Raw genomic sequence first — 26,322 nt, 5'->3', positions numbered from 1 at the left:
CTTCAGGGGGCTGCTTTTGTGAGTGTGTGTGTGTGTGAGTGTGTGTTGAACCGACCCCCTATGTCCATCTCAGATGCCAGCAGGTTTAAGGATAGGCGTCCCTCCCTCTACCCCCCAGGCTCGTAGAGTCAGATAGAGACAGACCAGTCAGAACAGACTGAGAAAGTCAAGGACCATTTCTGACTAACAAACAGCATTCCAAAGTTTCCCTGGTAAGCGGTCGCTTTTCATTCAACGCAGTGTTTGTTTACGTCATATATGTTTATGTCCTGTTTTGTCGGCTTTTGCAAATAGACCTCCCACATTCTAGGGCTCCTTCCCAAGTCCAGGGCGCAGCGTAAAGTGCAGCGGTCTGGTGTTTGCAGAGCAGGATGCACCTCAGACAACAATGCACCCTCCAGGACCCTCTCTCTCTCTCTCGCACACATTCCTGTGGGCCTGGTGGTGGGGGACTTAACCTCTGGAGCTCGGCTGGCTTTGTTTGCTGCCCCCCCCCCCCCCCCCCCCCCCCCTCCATCTCAGCCCACCGCAGACCGGGCTCAGCCTCTATCGCCCCCTTTTACCAAGCCCTCCTCAACTGTTGCACAACAATCTCTTTCTCATGGGGGCGTGAGTCTTAGGATCTCTAGAATCACTCCATCAATTCCATCATGAGGTCGGAGAGGGATTTATGACAAAAAGGATGTACATGGTAAATGGCTGCATTTAAATAGCGCTTTCATCCAAAGCGCTTTACAATTTGGTCCTCACATTTTACCCACTCACTCACACATTCACACAGACAGCGGCGGAGGTGATGAGCAAGGTGCCGACCTGCTCATCAGGAGCGTTAAGTGTCTTGTTCAAGGACACTTTGACACGCTGCCCGGGAGGAGTGGGAATCGAACCGGGACCCTCCGGATGTCTGGACATGGCCTTAGTTAATCACAAAGTGAACCCAGATGATTATGTAAATTCCTTGATTTTACATGCGCACACACGTATACAGGTACATAATGAACAATCATATATTAATATGCCAAATGACTTGAGCGTACCGACGGCAAAGATGTATGAATTGAGATGAGTGCCCCTCCTTGAACATCCTAAATCACATTACAGAGCCAATCGAGATCTGTGGTGTTGTAATGCAAACCATGATGAATCGGTTATTCATTCAATATGATCCATAATTGAATAATTAGATTCCTGTCTGTGTAAAGATATGCCTGTTTGTCTCCCCCCGTGCTAAGAAGAGGTAACAGATGGGCCTTATTATGTAATCATATTGATGTCAATTAAAATCACAGGCAATCCCAAAAGAAACAACAACGTGGCCTGATTACACTTAGCAAAGTGATGGTAAACAAATATATTCGGTCCCATTAGGCAACAACATACACCCCCAGGATGACATTAATAGGGAACCCACAGCATTTTAACAGAGAAAGCCGCAGCAAGGACCAATTGTATCGCTTCACATCCATCACGTTTTCTCACGTACACATTTCCCGCTTCGCGAAAAGGCTCTACATTTCCCATTATGTTATGGGACAACAAGTATATCAGTGTGTCATGATCAACATGACATTGGCATGTCACAGCAAGCCTACACAGATCCCACCACGTGGAGTTCTAGTGCCACTGAACTTCCTTCTTCAGGGTCATCAGTCTGAGCCCCCAGCACCACATAATGCCTCCACGGCGGACGAGCCCCCAGCAGAACATTAACCCCTCCATGGCAGACAAGCCTTGCCCCGGGCCAGGAGTCCCGGCTCCGTGACCCCGGATATTACAACATCCCTTTTTTTTTTACCAGACGCAGAGCCTGGAAACCATCACTGATGCTAGCAACAGACAAGGAGCCCTAAGGTCATCAATGATGACTCCATTTACTTAACATCGAACCAAACACCTGCTTGTGTATCACAGCTGCTGACACACATCAGCCTGGTCCCATTTCTCACACAGGGCCAACGTCGGTCGACTAGATCTTGATCAGGTCACCTCAGACTCTAGGGAAGGCCTTATTGCGTGGTTCCACCACTGGTACATACAAATAAAAAAACATTTCAGTGGACTATACTTGCCAATTATATATGCCTCCCGTAGAGGCTCCGTTCTCATAAGCACTTTCAACTCGATGTCATCTGATCAGAGCTATTACTAAGAGTTTCATTCCAAAATTAAATATCCACTGCAGGAAGAACATATATTGTTTAACAGGCGCCCCCAAAATTGTCCATTTTAGTTTTCGTTTTTGAGGACTGCATACTTTTTTTGCAAACCAAAACACTATACTTTATACTTATAGCATATGCATCAGCCTGGTCTCTTTTGAAAGATGACATTCTGAAGTTTCTGATACAATAAAGATAATTCACTTTTAGTGCTAATGAAATAGTGTCACTTGAGGGTTTGAACTTGAGTTGTAGAAAAACGTGTTACTCACGTTTTTCTGTAATAATAATAATAATAATACATCTATCTTATATAGCGCTTTTCCAGGTGCTCAAAGACGCTTTACATGGGTAGGAGAGACAAAACTATGGCAAAACAAAAAAACAGAACAAAAACAGAACAACAATAATACATGACAAAATAAAATAAAACCGACAGAATTAGAGGTCAAAAGCAAGATTGAAAAGGTGAGTTTTGAGGGCTGATGTCAGGGTGTTTGCATCACGGATATGGCTGGGGAGGACATTCCAGAGGGAGGGGGCAGCAGCAGCAAAGGCCCTGTCGCCCCAGGTCCGGAGCCTGGTCGTGGGAGGTGTTAGGAGGTTGGCATAGAAGACCTAAGGCGACGGGTGGGCGTGTGACGGTGGAGGAGGTCGGACAGGTAGGGAGGGGCAAGGTTGTTGAGGGCTTTAAATGTGATGAGTAGTATTTTAAAATGTATCCTGTATTTGATTGGAAGCCAGTGGAGGTCGTGGAGAACAGGGGTGATGTGAGTAGTTAGTAGTCCAGAAGTAGTATTCCCCAGACATTTTTCGTATGGCTGAAACGACACATTGGGTCCATAGCCTGAAGTCTTGTGTAGTACATGACCAAATTTCATAAAAATCCGTTCAGAAATGAGTGATTAGGAGCGATTTTGGTAAAACTGTGTAGCGTTCCTGGTTTTTATTTCATAGACTTCAATTCATTCAGCGGTTTTTCTCTTCCTGTTTTTGCTCGTGACCTTTCACCTTGATCCCTGATTCGTACATCCCCATGTGGGGTATCATCAAGTTCTAGTCTGTTCTAGTCTTACAAATGATTGTAAGCTTGAGAGTAAAATTAGCTATGGAATATTCTATCTAGGTTTTAACTAAGTGATATAAAGTACTATCAACTGTAATTATGAAATATTGAACACAGGGTCCAACATTAGGTCAGAACTCAGTCTTCTAAATAGATATGTAGACCTGACATAATCATGTCACATTGAATGTCAAAGAGAAAAGAAGGGAATATATAAATCTATAATGAAATGTGAATAGAGAGGCCATTAGCAACCTTACACTGAAGGCTAAGGTCAGACTAGTAGGATCCCCCGGGCCCAGAGTTACTGAGGGCAGCCAGAAAGACAGGCAGCCACAGGATAGCCTCGAGATGGAAAGCAATGCCCAGAGAAACAGTCTAAAACAACCACCAACCAATGACCCAAGACAGGAACGACACCCGGCAGCGTGGCTACATGAGTAGAGTGCCGGACTCATGATCAGAAGATCATGAAGGTCAAGGCCGTTGTCGGAAAGTGGTGTTGTTGTCCAGCAGGGAAGCACTCTGTCCTCTGGACTTGTCAGTAACAACGCCCCTGTTACGGTGATAGGGACACCGTACAGCTGCGAGTGCCGTCCTTCGGATGAGAGGCTAAACCGAGGTCCGGACTGAATTCGGTCGTTAAAGAACCCAGGGCACCTATCGCAAAGAGTAGGGGGTTCCCCCGACGTTCCTGGTCAAATTCCCAATCAGGTCTCTGACTTCAATCATCCCACCTCCCCCCTTAATTGGCTGATATCAATCCCTGTCTCCTGAGCCGTTCAGCCATTGTGTAGTGTGATTATATTAGATTCACTTTATTGTCATTACACAGTACAAGACAGTGCAATGAGATTGTGTACGTCCAACCAGGATGTGACAATCAGTCAGTTGCAATATAAGACACATAGACCTATAAATAAAACTGTACAGTAAAGTGAAATGGTTAGCACAATGTGCAATGGTGAGAATAAAAAATTATAATTAAAATAAAGTCTACATAAACTATGGCTATATACACAGGTATACAGTGAGGTGCAGTGGGCTAAGTAGAGTTTTGATTCAGAATTCTGACAGCTGAGGGGAAGAAACTATACGTGGTCCTGTTGGTTCTGCCTGGGAGGCTATGGTAGCGTGCCCCAGAGCGAGTACCCCGCAGGCGGGTGAACAGTCCATGGTTGGGGTGAGAAGCGTCTTTGGTGATATATATTCCGTGCTCTCCATGAGCACCGCTTCTCATAGATTGATGAGATGGGGGGGAGTGGGGTCTTGGTGATGCGTTGGGCTATTTTCACTACCCTCTGCAGTGATGTCCGGTCCTTAACAGTGCAGTTGCCTTACCAGACTGAGATGCAGGTGGTGGGATGCTCTCAATCGTACAGCGATAAAAGTTCACTAGCACGGGAGGGGATAGGTGGAGTTTGGCCAACTTCCTCAGGAAAAAAAGGCACTTGTGGGCCTTCTTGACCAGGGTCGATGTTGGTGGTCCAGGACAGGTCCTCAGAGATGTAGACTCCCAGGAATTTGAAACTACAGACCCGCTCAACATCCTCTCCATTGATGTGGATGGGGCTGTGCGTGCCTGTTTTATTTTTCCTGAATGTAACCCAGGGTTCAGATTCATAACTATTTAGTCATAGGGACATAAATAGTTAATGCTATTAGGTAAGAACTTTCTAGAACGTAAAACATTCTAGAAGTCATGATAGAAGGTTCTGGAACCTTTGTGATGTCACCGTATGATTTGATGTCACCGGAACATTTGATATAGCTCAAGGCTAATGCCAGCCTGATGTGAATACCCCTGTTGCTCAACTCTTGTTACACCAACAGTCCGGTAGGATTGAACTGATTGAGACTACCAGGACTTCCAAGGGCTTTGACCCCGTTCACCTTGTGTTATTTTGATATTGTATGTTGTATTTGATTTGATTTAACTTGATATATGGGTACGGATATTCTCCTATAAGAAGGGAGAATTAAAGGGTAAATTCACCCAGTAGGATACTTAATCACAGTATGATGTCATAATAGAACATTCTAGAACATAGAATCTTCTAGAACGTTTGTGGTGATGTCATAATAGAACATTCTAGAACATAGAACCTTCTGGAACGTTTGTGGTGATGTCATAATAGAACTTTCATTGATGACATATTGATTATAGCTGAATCACTGATGGTTTCTCCTGTAAAGAAAGATGGTTTAAAGGGCAAATTCACCTAATAAGGTATTTGCATTCCCTGCACACTTAAAGGTTTAAATTAATATGTTTAAATGTTTATCTATCGAAATGATAAACTGATAGTTTACTGATGATAACCTCAGAGACGTCTGAACCAACCCCAATGTGTTGATCCAATCAACCTAGGACTTGATATCGAACTAACCCTCCCGAAAGGAGAGGTTACTGAAAGAACCTAAAAGGGATACTTCAAAGCATTACTTGTACTTTACTTCTGTATGTATTATTACTGTCTAGCTAGCGCGCTTTAATTAAAACACCGGTTATTGTTATAACTCTGTCTCTGGTCTACTATTCTTTTAATTGTGCATATTACTCCTCTCCTCATTCGAACCTAGAACTGTGCCCGTGGCGAACAGCTGTTACTGTTAGTGACACAAGTGCTACATGAAGTCCACCACTATCTCCTTAGTTTTTTTGGTGTTGAGGGCCAGGTTGTTAGCACACCACAGAGCTAGGTACTGGACCTCTTCTCTGTACGCCGACTCATCATTGTTGCTGACTAGTCCCACCACGGTGGTGTCATCTGCAAAGTTGACAATGGTGTTTGAGCCATGCACCGGTTTGCAGTCGTGGGTGAAGAGGGAGTAGAGAAGAGGGCTCAGCATGCAGCCCTGCGGTACACCAGTGTTCAGGATGAGAGTGGAGGACTTGAGGCTGTCCAGTCTGACATGCTGAGGTCTGTCGGTCAGGAAGTCCAGTATCCAGTTGTAGAGGGAGGGGTCAATGCCAAGGTCATGGAGCTTGGTGATCAGCTTGGAGGGGATGATGGTGTTAAACGCCGAGCTGAAATCAATGAACAGAAGTCGCACGTACGTGTCCTTCTGGTCCAGATGGAGAGGGCAGGGTGTAGTGCTGTGGCGATGGCGTCATCCATACTCCTGTTCTGGCGGTAGGCAAACTGGTAGGGGTCAAGTGAGGGTGGTAGGCAGGATTTAAGGTGAGCCAGGACTAGCCTCTCGAATCACTTCATGATGGTGGAGGTGAGTGCTACGGGTCGGTAGTCATTGAGGCTCTCTGGGGAGGCGTGTTTAGGGACAGGAATGATGGAGGTGACTTTGAAGCATGTGGGAACCTTTGCCTGGGCCAGGGACAGATTGAAAATCTCAGTCACAGCCCAGCACAGACACTGATGTGTGCCTGGTGCCAGTGTATGGCAGCCATTGGGCCTGCGTACGTAGCCCAAGGTTGGGTGCTACCAGTGGTGGTGAAGGAGGCCATTTCCACCCTACATTGTGGGGAGTGCTTTGAGTGTCTAGAAAAGCGCTATATAAATGTAATGATCATTAATCATTCATTCACCCAAGGAAGGAGAGTTGTGGGTGTCATGGGCCAAATTCAATGAATCATTGGAGATGGAAGGTGCTCACTTTATAACCTCAGTGCCACACCCTCTCTCTGTGCTGCCCCCCGCCTTTCCACCTGTTTCAAGTTTTAAGTTCAAGTTGTTTTATTTGTCACATATAAGGTACATGTACATTACAGTGAAATGCTTGGTTCTGTATGAGCCCCCTGAGATTGTGCTTCATACAGTAAAAAAAGGTTAAAAGAATAAAGGCCAAACACTATACAAAATATACAATATACAAACTAAAGAACAAATGAAGTACAACTGCAAACAATGAAGTACAAAATGCAAACTTATGCTAAATGCAAAAAAGAGGTAGGGATGTAGTGCAAATCTTTTAGTAATAAATAGATAATAATATGGTGTAGTGTTAAAAAGTGTTTAAAGAGTCTAAAGTGAATGTTAAAGGTGAGTGTTTAAAGTGAGTGTGTGCATGTGGATGTGTGTGCAATGAGTGTAGATGGATGGGTCATTGAGCATCCTGATGGCCTGGGGATAGAAGCTCCTTTTGAGTCTCTCTGTACTAGCCATGAGACTCCGGTAGCGATTGCGTGTGTGTGTGGTACCATGTCAAGTCCTCGGATATGTGGACTCTGAGGTATTTGAAAATGTCTACTCTCTCGACCGGTGCTCCATAGATGCTGAGGGGGCTGTAGTCCCTAGCCCCTGACCTCCTAAAATCCACAATCAGATCTTTGGTTTTGCTGACGTTCAGGGAGAGGCTGTTCTCCTGGCATCACAGCGCCAGGTTCTCCACCTCTCCCAGGTAGGCCCTCTCGTCGTTTGCAGAGATCAGGCCCACCTGTGTCGTCAGCGAACTTGACGATTGTGTTGCTGTTGTGCTTCATGCGAGAAGAGGAGGGGGCTCAGAACACAGCCCTGGGGGGCACCTGTGTTGAGAGTGATGGAGGAGGAGGTGTAGTTACCTCATCTCACCACTTGGGGTATTCCTGTCAGGAAGTCCAAGACCCACTGGCAGAGGTCATAGTTCAAGCCCAGATCTCTGAGCTTGATGACGAGTTTGGAGGAGACTATGGTGTTGAATGCTGAGCTGTAGTCAATGCATAGCATTCTCATATAGTTCCCCTGCCTCTTGTGCAGGTGTGATGCTGCCGTGTGCAGCACATGGGGCTATGGCGTCCTCCGTGGACCTGTTGTAAATAAATATCAGGAAATATCAGGGGGTTCTTCATGTTCACTCATTCTATATTTACATTTATCCATTTAGCTGATGCTTTTATCCAAAGCAATTTACAAATTATATACAAGTCAGCAGGAAGGGTAAATTAAATGGCTGCATTTATATAGCAGCTTTTATCCAAAGCGCTTTTTTGTTCCTCACATTTTTACCCATTCACTCTCACATTCACTCACCGATGGCGGAGGCAACCATGCAAGGTGCCAACCTGCTCATCAGGAGCAATTAGGGGTTAAGTATCTTGCTCAAGGACACTGTCCAGTACACCTCTGGCAGCTAAGGGTAAGTGGTATTGTTCATCAAACAGTGTCAAACTTGAGTGCATAGTAGTATAGACATAGCAGCAAAGTACATAATAGTAAAAGATAGTAAGAAGGTTAGTTATTTTTATTTATTTATTTAATTTCAGATATTGAGTGAAAAAAAGTGTGTTTTCAGTCGAGGGCAGAACATTGGGGGGGGGTTCAGCTGTCCTGACTGTGGTGGGAAGTTCGTTCCACCCAGGAGCCTGAATAGGAGTGGGTCTCAAGCGGCTAGAAGATGCAGAGCGTAGAGGTCTTGAGGGTGTGTAGCTGGAGACCATTGACCAGAGGTAGGAAAGAACCGTTCCCCTCGCTGAACGATATGCCAGCCAGGTCAAGAAACTTGAAGTGGATTTGTGTGGCAATGGGAAGCCAGTGCAGCTCTCCGAGAAGTGTAATCTCCAGGGGTTCTCAAACCTTTTGATACCACAACCCCATTTATTTAGGAATTTTTTTGGCGACCCCACACTTAAATACAAATCAACGTGGAATTAAGGAATATCAAAGTAAAAGCACACGTTGTTGAACTTGATCATGCATATTTATTCTAACATTTTATTACAGCACTGTTATCAATACACATTTATAAAACGAGGCATATTTAGCCAGAATATGTTGCCAGAACATATATATATATTGATTGTTTTGTTTTACTTGCCAATGCGCAAACCCACCGTCACCTACCCACGACCCCACTTTGGGTCGCGACCCAAGTTTGAGAACCGCTGCTCTAGTCAAAAGGAGGAATGACATCATGTCCTAGATATTGGTATAGACATGGCTCATGAGTGATGGTGGAGGTGTGACAAGCAGAAAGCCCCCTGCAAGACCTGTGACCACATTCACAAAGGCTCTCAAGGAGGGGTACCGTTCTGTTAGTTTAGACAAAACCTACCTGGACACTGATCCCAGATCAGTACTCTGGGAAGATTTGTAAATATGGACCGATATTCTATAGACAGCTATACTGCTCTTGGATTGTTGAGTGTCATGTGTCTCAGAACCCTATCATTCTCTCCTTTGGATGCTTCACTCCTCACATACCTGTATCGGCCACCAAACAGTTGAGCCGAGTGAGAGAATGTCGGGCTTCTGTCATCCCGTCTCAAACTGAAAACGACACACCTTTTCACATTGTGTCGGTCCAAAGCTTCTTCAAAGCTAGTTCAGACATGCCCCAACAGACACTCTGGAGGTTTATACAGGTATGTTACTGGGCAGCCCCTCTGCTGTCCCATGGGAACATACTTTCAATTAGTTTAGCAAACACTGGGGCTCTACCATTTATCAAATAACATTTTTGGTTCATATATTTGCAGACAAATTAAAGTTGGTGTGACTTACTGTGCCACAAGGACAATTTTACCCATGATTGTTTTTGTTATTATTTGTAATACTGCACCAAGTACAGGAGAAAAAAGAAACTTTCTCCAGCCCCAATGTGTATGAGGCCTACATGTTGCAGACAGAGGCACCTGTTTTAACCCTTTCACTGCGACACGACAAATGGTTACCCTTTCACAACCACACTACAGAAGGTTAACCCTTTCACTGTAGTGTGGTAGTGAAAGGTTAACCTTCTGTAGTGTAGTAAACATTTGTAGTGTGGTAGTGAAAGGTTAACCTTCTGTAGTGTGGTAGTGAAAGGGTTAAGGCAGCTTTAACCACAGCTGTAGCATGCAGACTTACTGGGACAGCAAACTAGCAAGAGGGGTTCTTGTTGGTGTCCCGCTTTTGTCCGTCACTCTCCTCCACACGCACGCTGCACAGGGCTTAGGGAGACGGCCACTGTGCATCAATAATGGAGATTCCCAGCACACTACACAGAAAGGACCCGGGAGCAGGACAACTTAACACCATTCAGCTACTAATTAACTAATTGAAAGACAAAGTCAAGTAAATGTGGAGGCATACATAATTTATTATGTCTCTTTGTATGAAGTCTTGATCCACTTTCCACCACGGCGTAAAATCAAGCACAAGCACACAAGTGAGTGTGAAATCTTGTAAATCACCCTCATATTTATCAATGAGATCAACGTGGTCCGTTATTACCGAGTGAACGAGGGGCCTTGTAACAACTTGATTCACCACTTTGTGTCTATTACTCTTATTGTCCAGGGACACGGGACAATAAGAGTCAAACACATACGGTAAGTCACATGAATTATTATTACAGCAGCTGTAAAGTGAAGTGAGAGACACACACACAACACGGGGCGGTCGGTAGAGGGACGAGGATCGAAGGAATGATGGAGTAGCACAGGTCAGGAGATCTTCAGTGGAAAAGAAATGGACTCCCATTTTTGTAAGTCTCCCTCTCCAGCTGTCAGCCCGCTCCCCTGTCCCATGGGGGGTTGCCACGGTGACAGGAGGCCACATGTCTTGGGGGCGTCGTTTTGGTCAAAGGACCCTATTGTTCTTGTGTTAAGCCGTCTCCTCTATGCCCGTCTGCTGGGGACTGAGGCTTCAGCTTCACACCCCTTATACACACACACAAGGGAGAACACCCTACAGACTAGCATAGAGGTGCAGCAGCACAGATACATTACCCATAAAGTAGCCTATTCACACACACACTCCCAGTTACAACACATTAAGCACTTTTAAAAGCATTTGTGTGATAGTCACATCTTAGTTACACTATGCTATATAGAGAAGAAAAAGGTCTACATGCCTAATAGAAAAATCTATTGAAAATAATTAACATTGATCTTTAAATCAATGTCATCTTGTCAAGATCATGTCACATAAGGTTTTCAACTCCTAATGATTCATCAAATTGACATACAAGGGGCAGCGTTACCTATTGCCGCCACCAGATGGCACTATGGCCCCATCAGGCCAAGAGAGTTCCAAATCTTTTACTGGGTATATTAGCTCAGCCATTCAAGATTCAAGATTCAAGAGTTTTAATTGTCACGGCATACAGGTATACAATGAAATGCGGCATTAATTAATTAATGAGCCATTAATCTTTGATTGAGAAATTCTGCAGACCTTGGCAAGGGAGCCAAAAACCACTGGTGTCCTTCACTTGACTGAGTCAGATTTGATGTAGGAGTGAGTCAATTACCCAGTGATGGATGGATTTAGACCCAGGGCATCAGTCCACAGCCAATTCTCCCAATGTGAGCTGAATCTCAATAGTACCGGCTCTTTCTGCTCTCGTCCCCGACTCTCAGGATGTGTTCAAATAAAATGACACAAGTTGTGTTACATTTACATTTAAGTCATTTAGCTGACGCTTTTATCCAAAGCGACTTACAAGTTCTGTACGACAAGCCATCAGGAAGGGCACAACTCTATCAGCTGAGCAACAATGTTCATCAAAGTGTTGAGTGCTACAGTGTAGGTTAGTTTATTAGGACAAGTGCATGACAGTACGGTTAGTTAGGGTTAGATTTTATTTTTTTATTCAGATAATGGTTGAAGAAGTGCGTCTTTAGTCGACGGCGAAAGATTGGACGTGTTTCGGCTGTCCTAACTGGGGTGGGTAGTTCATTCCACCATTGTGGGGCAAGGACTGAGAATAGGCGACTTCTCTTTGATGACCCTCCCGGAGCTTGGATAGGAGTAGGTCTGAGGTGGCCAGAAGATGCAGAGCGTAGGGGTCTTGAGGGTGTGTAGTTAGAGACCATTGACCGGAGGTAGGCGGGAGCGGTTCCCTTTGCCGCACGGTATGCCAGGTCGAGGGCCTTGAAGCGGATTCGTGCAGCAATGGGGAGCCAGTGCAGGTCCCTAAGAAGTGGGGTGACATGGGCCGACTTCGGTAGGTTTGAGATCAGGCGGGCCGCTGCGTTCTGAATGAGTTGAAGAGGCTTGGTGGCAGTGGCCGGGAGGCCAGCGAGCAGTGCATTGCAGTAGTCGAGGCGGGAGATGACTGTTGATTGGACGAGGAGTTGGGTGGCTTCTTTTGTCAGGAAGGGGCGGATCCTTCTGACGTTGCTCAGGAGGAATCGGCAGGTTCTGGTTGTCGCTGCGATGTGAGCAGAGAAGTTCAACTGGTCGTCGATGACAACACCAAGGTTCTTGGCGGTCGGGGACGCGGTCACAGCTGCATTCTCGACTGGTGTGTTACTTTTCAACACACCAGTAACACATGAGTCTGCTTTCAGTTAAAGGGATAGTTCTGATTTTTGGAACCGTAGCCTCATTCCTCGCTTACCAATGATTACCGTAATTCCTCTAATAGTGACCCAGGCTTGTATTTGCTTAAACTAGCGGGTACCAGGCTTTTATTAGGAGGAGGCATGTATAAGAGAGAGGCCTATATTTCTAATTTTCAAACAGATCATAATGAATAAATCAACATTTTGTGTCAGTTTGAACCCAGTAAAATGTACTGGGTTCATTTATTGAAACAAAGTACTGTATGAAATAGTAAACAGTGCAATTACAGGTGGTCACTGGTCATTTCAACGTTTTCAAAGTGAAATCAAGTAACTTTACCTTAGCAGCTCAGTATGCAGCTCAGTATATTAGTAACCCGGCTTGTATTAGGAGGTCGGCTTATAATTGCTTAGCTCAAGAGCGCACCCGGCCATTAATAGAGACCCGGTTTGTAATTGAATACCGGTCACTATTACGGTATGTTGATCGGTAGTCGTTTCTCAGCGCAATCCATGCCGTTCCCCATACTAGCTCGATATTTTGCCACAAACCAATACAAAGTCATGCACCCGTCTGTACAAGCTGAAGCTCACTGAAATTTACTCCGGTGCACAAAATCAAATTTCAGCAAGCCTCAGTCAGCTTGTACGGACAGTGTATCCCCATTGACTTTGTATTGGATTGAGTAATCGGCCAGAGCTAGTATGAGGAAACAGCATGGATTCTGCTGAGAAAGGACTCTAACCAAAAATCATTGGCAAGAAAGAAATAGGGCTAAGGTTCCAAATAAATCAGGACTATCCCTTTAAGGACAAGGCATCATCTGTGATTTTAACACATGCCTTTTGAGTAAATATGGGGACAGTTCAAGGGTCCGTCTTTTTTTATCCACTTTTTCTCCCATTTTCTATATTTTTCTCCCATCCCAATTTCGTATCATCCAATTCAACCCTCCCCTGTCACGAACGCTGTTTCTTGCCTCCCACAAGCCGGCTGCAATGTGGACTAAGTCATACATAGCACAAGTCCCCTCCGGTACTTGAGGTAACAGCAGTCGCATCTTTTCACCTGCGCAGCTCGATCTCTCAGTGGCGAGGAGTAACGCGTGGGAGGCTCACGCTGCCCCCGACACTTCCTGATTCTACTGCGCAGGCGCACCAACCGACCTGTAGGAGTCGCTGTCCACAACGCCCGATCCCCACCCATCAGTTTCCCACCCCCTAATACGGCCAATGTGTATTAGTATGGACGGCCAGCTAAACTGAAAGCAATGTGGAGCGCTGGGCTCGAACAGGCAAGCCCAGCGTCTCCGCATTCGTGGCGAGCGCCTTGCCCACTACGCCACATAGCCGCCCTAAGGGTCCGTTTTTAAATGAGTGGAGGTTTTGAACTTATTACATTAAGTGAGGTCCGTGGCACAGAGCTGGAGCCGTATATCAAGGAGTTCATGTTTCGCCTCCACGCAGCATTCCGGGAAAAACGACTCTTGAAAACACTGTTATCAGTCATGCTTAGAAATTCATTTTCGGTGTTTTCAAAAAGGCACCCCCCCCCCCGTTTTAAAACCACCAATCTGACAGATGGGGAGAACAGAGGAACACTCATCTTCATCTGTGCAGAGTTTATTGACTGGAGATACCTGATCCAATCACTACGGAGGGCGACGCTCAACATGCAGTGCGATTACCGACAGAGTGGCTGGATATCGATCGGGGAGGTGTTCAGAGGAGATGATTGGACTCTCAAGTCTATTGATTGGCTTGGTTGCGGGAGGGAAATTGGTTACAAATGACTGCATGGCTCAAATTGATGACTGGGATCAAGTAAATCATTGTTTTCTTAACACAAAATAATCAGACAATTCTCTGGGTAATCCTCTAATTTATTTTGAGAATACAGGGGAGGGGCGTCTTACATTTAAAAAAGGAAAATATAAATGAAGCCTGTTAAATATTTAAAAGAGTTTTGAGTAACAGTTATAGCTGTAAAACAATGGTTTCTGCAATAACTACTATAGCTATCCCAACAGTATTGCTACTCCCAACGGTTGATTGATCAGTGGTGAAGCAGAGTCCAGGAGAACGCTCACTGCTCGGGAGGTGTAGGGGCTCATTGGTCTGGTTTCTCTGGGAGTGGAGGCTGGACTCTGCCGCTCCTGCGGACCTTCCTGATCAGGTTAGGAGGAGAGGCACAGGGGAGCCAGGCCATGCCCGAGGCATTGATGCTGCTGGGGTCATCACTCCTGACCTGGTTCCTCAGGCTGCGACGCACTGAGCGTCGCCCTCTAGTGGCAACCGGTTTGAAGACATCCTCCATGTTAAACTCCGCTTGCCAGGGGACAAGGTCCAGCAGCTTGGTCGCCTCCTCCGGCTGACTGTCTGAACGGGACAGACCAGAGTTGGTCTCCACCTGGCCGGCTGGATCACACTGTCCTTTCTCCATCTCCTGCTGGCCTGCCTGGTCGTCTCTCTCATCTAGGAGCGAGTCGTTTATGGCACTCCTACAAGCCCTAAGTCTGCCTCTGGGCCTACCACACATGGCTTGGTTCTGTATTGATTCCATGTGGCTCAATGACTCCTGCTCTGATAAACTCACAGTGTTGGCGATTTCTATATCTAAAGGTGGGCTGTGTGTGGTGGATGCATCTAGGCTTGTAGGGCATTCTGCTTTCTCATTCGTGTCGGTGCTCTGTGCATCTACAGGGGGTTGGGGAAGCGTATCTTCAGTGTCGACCTCCCCGTTTTCAGGTACAGTGTTTTTGGACGGGCTCGACTCGGTGGAGTCTGCATTTGTAGTGGTTTGGATTTCTCTGTTCTCGTCAAGTCTCCCTCCATTGGGAGGCCGGTGCTGTGGCTCCACGCCGAGCCAGGCATCAATAGGGCCAAGGACCTTCTTGCCGGGCCTTCTCCCTCTGGCCGCTCCACCGGTTCCCTTGGGGCCAGAGCGCCTCCGACCCTTCCGTGCCACTTCCTGTTTGTCTGGGCCTGAGAATACAAGAGGTACTTCTGAAGGCACTTCACAGGTGTCCGTGGTAACGATGTCATCAGTCTCTTGAATGTTCTCAATGGTTGAGGAGCAGCTATGGGGCTGCGCTGCCAACGTGACCACACCGGTGACGGGGTCACCGTTGATAATCTCTCCCAGAGATGGAGACGTTAGACAGGGCTGCTGTTCTTGGGCTGTCAGGAGAAGGGATGATCAAATAATGTAATGAATGTGGTGTTAAGGCCAATGACTAAAAAAGCAGCTGGAGCTTTGACTTAAATTAAGTTAACAGAGTGCTACACAGTAACATACTGGTACGGCTGTGCCCTTGTAACGGGCAAAATGCTTAAAGGAAAACGCCAACATTTGGAGAAATTTGCTTATAGACTTCTCCAGAGAGAGACATGAAGATAGATACCAGTTTCCTCTCTGTGCGTTCAGTAGAAAGCTATCTGGCTGCACGTTAGCCTAGCTTAGCACAATGAATGGAAGCGGACATGGCCGGTTAGCCTTCGGGAGAGTGTTAGTTGGACAATGCCTAGGCTAACAGGCCATGTCCGCTTCCATTCATTGTGCTAAGCTAGGCTAACATGCAGCCAGATAGCTTTCTACTGAACGCACAGAGAGGAAACTGGTATCCATCTTCTTGTCTCTCTCTGGAGAAGACGATAAGCTAATTTCCCCAAATGTTGGCGTGTTCTTTTAAGGCTGAGAATGACCTTGATGGTATTATTATACAACAGGTAGGTCCGACCACGCATTGTGATTGGTAGAGCGTTCTAAGCCATGAGTATATTCATGATGCACTTAAATCACCATGAATATACCACTGCGCTGGCTTTAGAATGTTGTAGAAAGTTTCAACTGCCATTCATCAAACGGAAACTGTCAACATGACCTACTCGGCGGACAGCGTTACGTTTGATTTAACGTACCCGTTAACTATAAACGATTACGTTAAATTGGGGGCGGCTACGTGGCGTAGTGGGCAAGGCGCTCGCCACGAATGACGGAGACGCTGGGCTTGCCTGTTCGAGCCCAGCGCTCCACATTGCTTTCAGTTTAGCTGGCCGTCCATACTAATACACATTGGCCGTATTAGGGGGTGGGAAACTGATGGGTGGGGATGGGGCGTTGTGGACAGCGACTCCTACAGGTCGGTTGGTGCGCCTGCGCAGTAGAATCAGGAAGTGTCGGGGGCAGCGTGAGCCTCCCACGCGTTACTCCTCGCCACTGAGAGATCGAGCTGCGCAGGTGAAAAGATGCGACTGCTGTTACCTCAAGTACCGGAGGGGACTTGTGCTATGTATGACTTAGTCCACATTGCAGCCGGCTTGTGGGAGGCAAGAAACAGCGTTCGTGACAGGGGAGGGTTGAATTCGATGATACGAAATTGGGATGGGAGAAAAATATAGAAAAATGGGAGAAAAAATTGATCAAAAAAAAAACAACGATTACGTTAAATTAGACTCCCGGGCACGGAACGATTCAAGTGTGGACACAACTGTACCAAATACAGAAGAGGCTTGCTGTAACAAGTGCTTCTGTCTGGGTTTAAGGAGGAGGGTGCTAACCTGCTTGCCCAGAATGAGTTGTATTCATACTTCAATTAAAAAATATTATTTAGGGGGCGCTCTAGTAGCACACCATGTAACGTGCAGCATTGCGAAACGGTCGACCCGGGTTCGATTCCCGGGCCCGGTGTCCTTTGCCGAATGTCTTCCCCTGCTCTGTCTCCCGTTTCATCCTCACCTCATCTGTCGGTCATGTCTGACCAGGAAAAAGCGATAAACGCAATTTTTTTTGTTTTTTTTTTAAATAAAATATATATATATATATAATTTAGGTCCGTTTGGGATTGTGAGTCTGTAAACCTGCTCCAACAAGGGAAGCTGTGTTTCAATTTCAGCCAAGCGCTTACGTCTTTCTCTCTTTTCAGAGGCTTCATAATAATGAGCCCTCTCAATACCACCTTAACACTTTCAGTGCCTTTTATTAACGTTGATTTACCCCGTTGAATGCCACCACCCACTTCAATGTTAGCGTTAAAAACACCTAATCTATGTTTTAAATTATGGCTATGTGTCTAATCTGCCCGTCGCTTATCAATGACTTGTTTGCAGTCAACATTGTCGAAACGGATTACATTTTTCTTTTTTTTTTTAATCGGTTCATATCCTTTTTATAGCATTTCGAAAAGCTATCGTTCTCTCAAATTTTCGGATAATTTAAACATTCCCCCATAAACGGCATTTATTGGAATATTCTCGAATACACTAGACACGTTGTCATTTGTCGGCCTATTTATGAATCGTTTTCAAATAAATGCTAGATTATCGATAGTATATGTGTACTTATGCACGCTATAGACACGAGCTGAGAAATCTATTCTCTCGTTTCCTCAAGATCACACACAGCCACACACACACTGTTATCTCAGTGAATACAGCTCCGATTACCCCAAGACTGGTAACATAGACTCCTTACCCTAGATCAGATGTTCTCCAAAAAGATTATTCCAATTCCTGATCGTCATTCCAAATATCGATCACACTTATTGATTGATTATTGGCTGCTGTAAATATATATTCCACGCTGCTTTCCATCTCGCGATCAGATCCCTCTTGATCAGACGGCTCGCCAGCACAATGGAGCCAGTTGGCTCCACCTCTATAGATCTACAGATCCCAGGTCAGTCTAATCGACTGACCTGCAGTTACACAGGGATAGACGATAGGGGGGGGGGGGGGGGGGCTTTTTCCCCATCTGAGCTCCTGGAGGGGTTGCTGTACCAACGGGAGACTCGGTTGATGAAATATGAATTCAGATCGCGAATAAAAAAATAAAACAACATTTGTCGTCGTCGGCACTCACCGTGGGGGCTGATAAAACGAGATATGTCGTCGCTGGCACTCAAAGGGTTAACAGACTCCCACAATGTTAGTGTCAGAGACATCACCGGTATCATTCGTTTCCATAAACTCAATGAGATAGAGTTGAGATCTCATTGTTTTTGTCTACCTAAATGTTTACTGGTTACTGTGAGCGATTTGTAGTGCCAAATTTAGCTCGGGATGAATAAAGTATTTCTATATATTCTATTCTATCTCATTCGATCCCAAAATGCTTTCTCCCCCCCTCCGAGAGCAAAGAAGGGTTGAAGCGCCAGCTATACGTTATTCGTTTGCGTTGCCAAGCTGGTTTATAGCCTACTCCATTTGAAATTCCATAGCAATGATACATCTTTAGGAAAAAAGTTTCTGCGCAAAGTTAACTGAAATCAATATAAAAGACCCTAGAATTTTCTCTATTCATCCTATATTCTTCTAGACGGTGCAACTTGCTGTATAAAAGCAATAATACACTCAAACCAGTGGAATATCAGGAATATTGCCACACTCGAGCTTCGCTCTCGTGGCTGCGGGCGCATCACAGACGTGGCAATATTCCTGATATTCCACTGGTTCTCGTGTATTATTGCTTAATTATGATAAAACAGTAAGTCACACACACAATAAGTAAGGGATAATGTATAGCTACGAGGTCATTATCGCAAAATAATTGACCGAGACTGTTCTAAACGCAGTGAAGGTCAATTATTTTGCGACAATGACCGAGTATAGCTATACATTATCCCGCTTATTACATGGCTAACTTACTAACAATATACCTAATTCATTTTACACCATCGACAAGACGAGATCAAATGCAGACGCGGTTGTTCTGTGGCTCCTCTGTCATCGCCGGCAGGTGTGGACGTGATTGCACCTGATGTAGTGCAGCTGTGCGAGATAAAGCTGGGAACGAGGTTATAGCTTTCGTGACTGCGATCAAAATGCTTGATTGTGATTGGTCAATAGCGCTCTGTTGCCCCTAACAGCGGTCATTATTGCGCGTTACCCATAGCAGCGGTCAATTATCGAGAAATAATTGACCGCTGCTAGGGGTAACGGAGCGCTATTGACCAATCACAATCAAGCATTTTGGCTAATGTTAAAACGCCATGTAATAATGTAATTTAATTTGTATAGAAGTGTCTACTTTTTATCCCCCCATAAAAAAAATTCACCATTGCTAAGCAACATAAAAACAAAGCCAACAGTAAGGTTATGAATTCGTTAGTTGAGATATTGGCAGTTATTGGAAAGCCTATTGGTTGATCATAACCAACTGTTTTATAAAATCCACCTGCATCAATCTATAAACTGATATTTTGAAATTCTGCATTTATTCAAATGACAATTCTATAAAAGAATACTTTGGTGTGTGGTTTTAACTGCATTAGTGACCGAATCCATCCATCCGTCCCATTTATAATATATATAGGCCTAACTATTACTTGTATGTACTAGTGTTGTCAAAAATATCGATTTTTCGATACATATCGATTCTGAATATTTAAAACGGTTTCAATACTCATTTCCCGCAATATCGACATTTAATTATTCATAAAATATTAATTTTTTTGTATAAGGAAGTTGCATTGTTCATTTCAATACCTGTAATAGTACAGTAGTCCACACACACATGTGCATTCAGTTAAGTTGGAATATGACTGTAATACAAACAGTTCAGTTTGTCAGGTACATGCAACACAGATTACAGTGTTTACATCTGTCTGCTTGAGAAAATACCATGTTCTGCAATAAAAATTATTGAAGTGAGATGAACAGACTGAACTGTATTTTATTAGATAAAATTTTTTGACAACGTTTTACTTTGCAGTTGAAAAAAAAGGTAATAAATTAAATTTGATAAAAAAGAAAATAAAATGTCATATGTTATGATGAATTTAAAATGGGGGACCCTGATGTAAACAAGACAAAAGTCTTTCTCTGGTCTGCATCCCCTTGGAGTGCCAGCCACGCGTTGTCGTTAGTTCATGCCCCCTGTTGAGTGCAGACGACGATAAGTATTTTTTTTTATTAGCGATCTGAATTCATATTTCATCAACCGAGTCTCCCGTTGGTACAGCAGCCCCTCTAAGAGCTCCGATGGGAAAATACCGCCCCCTATCGTCTATCCTTGTGTAACTGCAGGCCATTCGATTACACTGGTGGATCTGTGGGGGGGGGGGGGGGGGGGGGGGGGGGGGGGAGCCTACTGGCTCCACTATGCTGGCGAGCCGTCTGATGAAGAGGGAAGTGATCGCGAGATGGAAAGCAGCCTGGAATATATATTTAGAGCAGCCAATAAGCAATCAATAAACGCGATCGATATTTGGAATGGCGATCAGGAATTGGAATAATCTTTTTGGAGAACATCTGATCTAAGGTAAGGAGTCTATGTTACCAGTTTTAGGATAATCAGAGCTGTTTTCACTGAGATAACAGCGTGCCCCGTATGTGTATATGCGTGTGTGTGCTGTTGAGGAAATAAGAGAATCGATTTCTCAGGTCGCTTCTATAGCGTGCATAAGTACACATATACTATCGATAATCTAGCGTTTATTTGAAAACGATTCATAAATAGGCCGACAAATGACAACGTGTAGTGTATTCGAGAATATTCCAATAAATGCAGTTTATGACGGAATCTTTCTATTTTCCTGAAATTTTCGAGAAAACGATAGCTTTTCGAAATGCTATATAAAGGATATGAACCGATTAAAAAACAATCGGTTTCGACAATGTTGACTGCAAACAAGTCATTGATAAACGACGGGCAGATTAGACACATAATACTTAAAACATAGATTATGTGTTTTTAACGCTATCATTGAAGTGGATGCTGGCATTCAACAGGGTTTTCAATGTTAAATGGCCGGCACCGAAAGTGTTAACAATTGTGTGTATTGAACTGTACTGTATTGTACCCATTCTGCAATCTGTTAATACAATTTGCAATCAATCAATTATGCTTAACACGCAGTACTATTAACTTTACTTAATTTCTAAGATTATATCGTTTAGTTATTTTTAAATGTGTGATCTAAAGATAAACAAAGGGTTTTAAAAGTGTTATATTTATCTTCTCTTATAGTACCAGAGAGAAGCTGAGGAGAATCAACCAGCAACATTTATTTATTACATTTTAAGATTAAACCTTTTTCCCCATGGTATCGAAAATGGTATCGAATATCGATACTTTTTCGAAGTTCGAAATTCCAGTATCGTGACAACACTAGTATGTACTAAAACTATTCAATCAAACTTTACAATGTAGGGTAGTACCAACGTCAAAGCTTTGTTCAGAGCCTAGGTATTACAATAATGGCAATATTTACGGCACTTTAACCCTTTCACTACCACACGACAAAGGGTTAACACTCTCACAACCTCACTACAGAAGGTTAATCATTTCACTATCACACTACAGATGGTCAACCGTGTGGTAGTGAAAGGTTAACCTTCTGTAGTGTGGTAGTGAAAGGGTTAATGTTGATTATGTATTTGTACATTCAGTACATTTAGAAAAGATAAATAGTATAATCCCTGCAGACGCTTCACCAATGCCTTCACACTTCACTAGCCACCAGGGTGTCTCCTTCGTCTTTAGAACCTGGCTGGACCCTGGCTGGACCCTGGCTTAGCTTGTGTACCACAGTTAGTTTGTTTATTTATTTATTTACCCAGGGACAGTGCACATGAACATCTTCAGTTTCCACATCAATGTAAATGTGCCAGATTTGAGCTAATTAGCTAGTTTCCATCTGTAGTCCCTGCCTAACATGCATGTATTTATGGTGTGAGAGGAAACCCACACGAACACTGGGAGAACATGCAAACTCCACACAGAAAGGCCCCCTGCTGGGGTTCGAACCCAGGACCTTCTGTGAGGCAGCAGTGCTAACCACTGTGCCGCCCATAGCGTTTTTTTGGGTGGTACAGTGGTTAGCACTGCTGCCTCACAGCAAGAAGGTTCTGGGTTCGAACCCCAGCAGGGGGGCCTTTCTGTGTGGTGTTTACATGTTCTCCCCGTGTTCGTGTGGGTTTCCTCTGGGAACTTTAAAAATTGGTGGTGTGATTTTTTCAAAGGTTGCCTAGCAACCGGAAAGTTTACAACAAATGCAATGGTGATACAAACCCAACCATACCATGCTAGACCATGGCTAGCCCTAGCCAGACTGAACATGGATAATGGAGACTATACACAAGACATCATCAACCCATGTGAGTGAGAGGCTTCAAGCAGATCAACGTTGCCAACATGGAGACTTTGTTGCTAGATTTAACAACTCTTTAGACGCTCCAAGTGACTTTATCTATAGAAAGAATACCAAGACTCTAAATGCCAAAACTTTAATTGGGTTGAATTAAGTATGCCTCCGGCATATAACGCACCCTCATAAAACAAAATAAAAAATGTCATTTGGTCATTCAATCAGCTTTAGAAACATTACTCATACTGGCAGGCTAGCCCCCCCCCCCCCCCACACACACTTTAGCTCATGAGGCGTTGTTTACCTGTCCCCCTGGTGCGAGGCTGGTGGGGAGACGGGGTGCAGCTGGCTGAGGCCAGGCACTCTGTGACGGGGCTGAGGGTGGGGTTCTTGGAGGCGTACACCCTGGAGCCAAACAGTGAGCGGTCCACCTCCTTAGCTCCCCATTGACGCTTGGACGTGGTCTTCTTCTTAACCGTCTGTAGTGTGGCAGTGAAAGGGTTAACCTTCTGTAGTCAGGGTTCCCACAGACGTTGCAAAATGCAATTCAAGGACTTAAGTACCTTTTTTAAATGAAAAAAAATCTGATCCAATATTTATGGATTAAAACCAATTTCCGATAATTGGTTACACTTTCTTTAGATAAAAGAAAATAATTTCTTGATTCAGAACTATTTGATCATGGATGAACAAATCTTTCAATGCAAAAAAATTGGCTGTTCAAGGAATTCCAGGCCTTGATTTTTGTGTGTAAAAAATCAAGCACTTCAAGGACCTTGTGCGAACCCTATGTAGTGTGGTAGTGAAAAGGTTAAGTTTAAGACCCAACCTCACGATTACAGACCCACACGTTTAATTTCTCGAGTATAGTGAAAAAGAAGTTGTAGTCAACTTAGAAAGAGTTGTAGAAAGAATGTCCATGGCTGCCCAGACGACCAGGGCTGCGCAGAGGAGTCGGTGGTGCAAAGGGACCCCCTGGCTTACCTTCATCTTCACAGCAGCCGAGCGCAGCGAGCGCTTCACCGGTTCAGCCTCCTCCTCCGGCTGCTGAGGGAACAGAGCGCTGGCATCAGGGTGTTTTTAAATAGACACAAACGGTGTGCACATAGAGACACACACACTCTCTGAAGATGCTCGGTGTGCACGCACACACACACACTCTCTGAAGATGCTCGGTATGCACGCACACACACACACTCTCTGAAGATGATGCTCGGTGTGCACGCACACACACACACTCTCTGAAGATGCTCGGTATGCACACACACACACACACACACACACACACACACACACTCTGAAGATGCTCGGTGTGCACGCACACACACACACTCTCTGAAGATGCTTGGTGTGCACGCACACACACACACAAACACACACTCTCTGAAGATGCTCGGTGTGCACGCACACACACACACACTCTCTGAAGATGCTCGGTGTGCACGCACACACGCACACACACACTCTCTGAAGATGCTCCGCTGTGATTAAGACTAGAACCACTGGGATTAAACACTAGATTAAGGTGGCGGTGTGATGAAACTCCTAAATTATTCAAAAAGACAATCTCAAGAGCGGCTAAGTGGCGCAGTGGGCAAGGCGCTCGCCACTAACGCAGGAGATGCTGGGTTCGAGCCCAGCTCTCGGCGTTGCTTCCGGCTTGGCTGGTCGTTCATACTAATACAATTCACAGTATTAGGGGGTGGGAAAGCCGGTGGGTGGGGATCGGACGTTGTGGACAGCGACTCCTACAGGTCGGTTGGTGCGCCTGTAGAGCAGAATCAGGAAGTATCGGGGGCAGCGTGAGCCTCCCACGCGTTACTCCTCGCCACTGAGAGATCGCGCCGTGCAGGCGAGATGCGACGGCTGCCTCCTCGTGTACCGGAGGGGACACGTGATGCAAGGCTTCGTCCACATTGCAGCCAACCAGTGGGAGGCATGGTCTAACAACGTTCGAGACAGGGGAGGGGAGAATTGGATAATACGAAATTGGGATGGGAGAAAAATAGAAAAATGGGGAGAAAAAGTAGATTAAAAGAAAAGACAATCTTCAGATAAGTAAGCGGCCGTGTAAACGGAGATTTCTCAACGCGGGGGTTCAATTGTGGGTAAGTGATGCCAGCAGCAGGGTTTCCGTTAGAAAATATTGGTGCCGGTCTCCGTGTCCTGAAAGATTTCAATCTCCCGGACAAATGTGAGAAATTCCGGTCAGTTTATATTGAGCTTAAAAACAATTGATAGGCAGGCTATATAAAGAATGACATCATCAAGGCATGTAGATTTATAATATTTTAACTTAAAACTAGGCTACTTTTGCGTATACAGTCATTATATTCCAAATTAAATAAGTCCCTCGAGACTCCGTGCTGCTGCTGACTTGAAATCAAATAGGTGTCTGTGGGCAGTCGGCCCGACATTAAACAGCAGTCTGTTATAATCACATTTTTATGAGCTAACGAATTCCGTTATATTGGACATTTGTATTAATTATATCAAGCGAAGAACTGAGAAATTTGGCAGAGAGAGACGGCAACATTATCGTGGGGTTCACTGAAATCTAAACGTTGCATGATCGCTGAAACCAATGACTATCACCGCCTCCCAACGAAGCGATAAACTAATCCCAATAGTATGCAACTGCAGAGCCGCAGAGCCAGCGGCGCTCTCAGGTCCGGTCTGGGGACCACTCAGCAGCGCCACCCACCCAATGGCTGAATTGCCAATGGCTGAATTGGAGTATTGCACTGTGCGGGCACAACTGTGAGATCTGCGGCTCTGCAGTTGCATGCTTCTCGCTAATCCAGCATCAAGCTCCCTCCCCGCCATTCTCATCAGCAAACCACAGCTGCCTAACCCAAATGAATTTCGACATCGCTTCACCAATAGTCGTCATAATGTTCACAGCAAACTGTAGTGGATCACCAGGTATGTTTTATTAACGTAGGTTGAATAATTCATATAAGAAAAACTATAGGGAAATCTCTCTTACCTTTCTCCACTGGTTAAAAATGCCAGGAACTGAAATTGAAACTTGCTGTGCGCGTGATATGATATAGGAACACACATCATTGTCATTATTAGACCTGCAGTGCTTGGTGAAGCAACAATGAAACAAATGTAACTATTTTAATACAATTCAAATTGTGCTTGAGGGAATTATTTTCACAGGACATTATGACCGGAGATATTTAAATATGTCGGACTTCAACAGATTTCCCCGGTAAAAAAACGGTAATTAGCGGACAACGGAAACCATGGCCAGCAGACCTTTCTCTTTCGCCTGCTGGAGCGGACCGGGGCTGGAGCTTCTGTGATGGGCTCAGCCTCTGCCTCCTTTGGTGCCTCGATCTGGGGCGGCTCACTGGGCACAGCAGGCTCTGGGGTGCAGGCTTCAGGCTCCAGGGTGGATTCAGGCTCTGGGGTGCAGGCCTCTGGCTTTGGGGTGCAGGCCTCAGGCTCTGGGGTGCAGGCCTCTGGCTCTGGGGTGCAGGCCTCTGGCTCTGGGGTGCAGGCCTCTGGCTCTGGGGTGCAGGCCTCAGGCTCTGGGGTGGCGCCTACAAACACCCAAACACAGTTAGGCTTAAGTGGTGCCATTAGACACCCAGTGACACAACTGTTGTTAAAAACCTGACATGACGGCTCTGAGCTTCAGCACGAGAGACAGGAGGGAATGGGGTGGAGGTGAGACAGGAGGGAATGGGGTGGAGGTGAGACAGGAGGGAATGGGGTGGAGGAGGTAAGACAGGAGGGAATGGGGTGGAGGTAAGACAGGAGGGAAGACAGGGTGGAGGTGAGACAGGAGGG

The 26,322-nt window shown here is 45.2% G+C and overlaps 1 protein-coding gene across 3 annotated transcripts in view; it reads right to left on the bottom strand.

Moving 5' to 3' along the window:
• Window positions 1–14,020: 14,020 nt before the first annotated feature.
• cdca2 (cell division cycle associated 2) overlaps window positions 14,021–26,322 on the bottom strand; it is a 48,102-nt gene continuing 35,800 nt past the window's right edge. For 2 of the 3 annotated variants that reach the window (XM_084307964.1, XM_084307965.1), the window contains exons 11-14: window positions 25,786–26,072; window positions 23,503–23,565; window positions 22,823–22,997; window positions 14,021–15,610 (exon numbers count right to left, since the gene is read on the bottom strand). In XM_084307964.1, coding sequence (XP_084164090.1) covers window positions 14,541–15,610; window positions 22,823–22,997; window positions 23,503–23,565; window positions 25,786–26,072 — 1,595 coding nt within the window. In that variant the 3' untranslated portion in view covers window positions 14,021–14,540. The remainder of the gene's footprint in view (window positions 15,611–22,822; window positions 22,998–23,502; window positions 23,566–25,785; window positions 26,073–26,322) is intronic. The other variant, XM_084307966.1, reaches the window with a different exon arrangement.

This window comes from Notolepis coatsorum, assembly GCF_963971535.1.
Source record: "Notolepis coatsorum genome assembly, chromosome: 2".
NCBI lineage: Eukaryota > Metazoa > Chordata > Actinopteri > Aulopiformes > Paralepididae > Notolepis > Notolepis coatsorum.
Note: the sequence above shows the minus strand (reverse complement) of the source record. Positions and strands in the feature narration are given on the sequence as shown.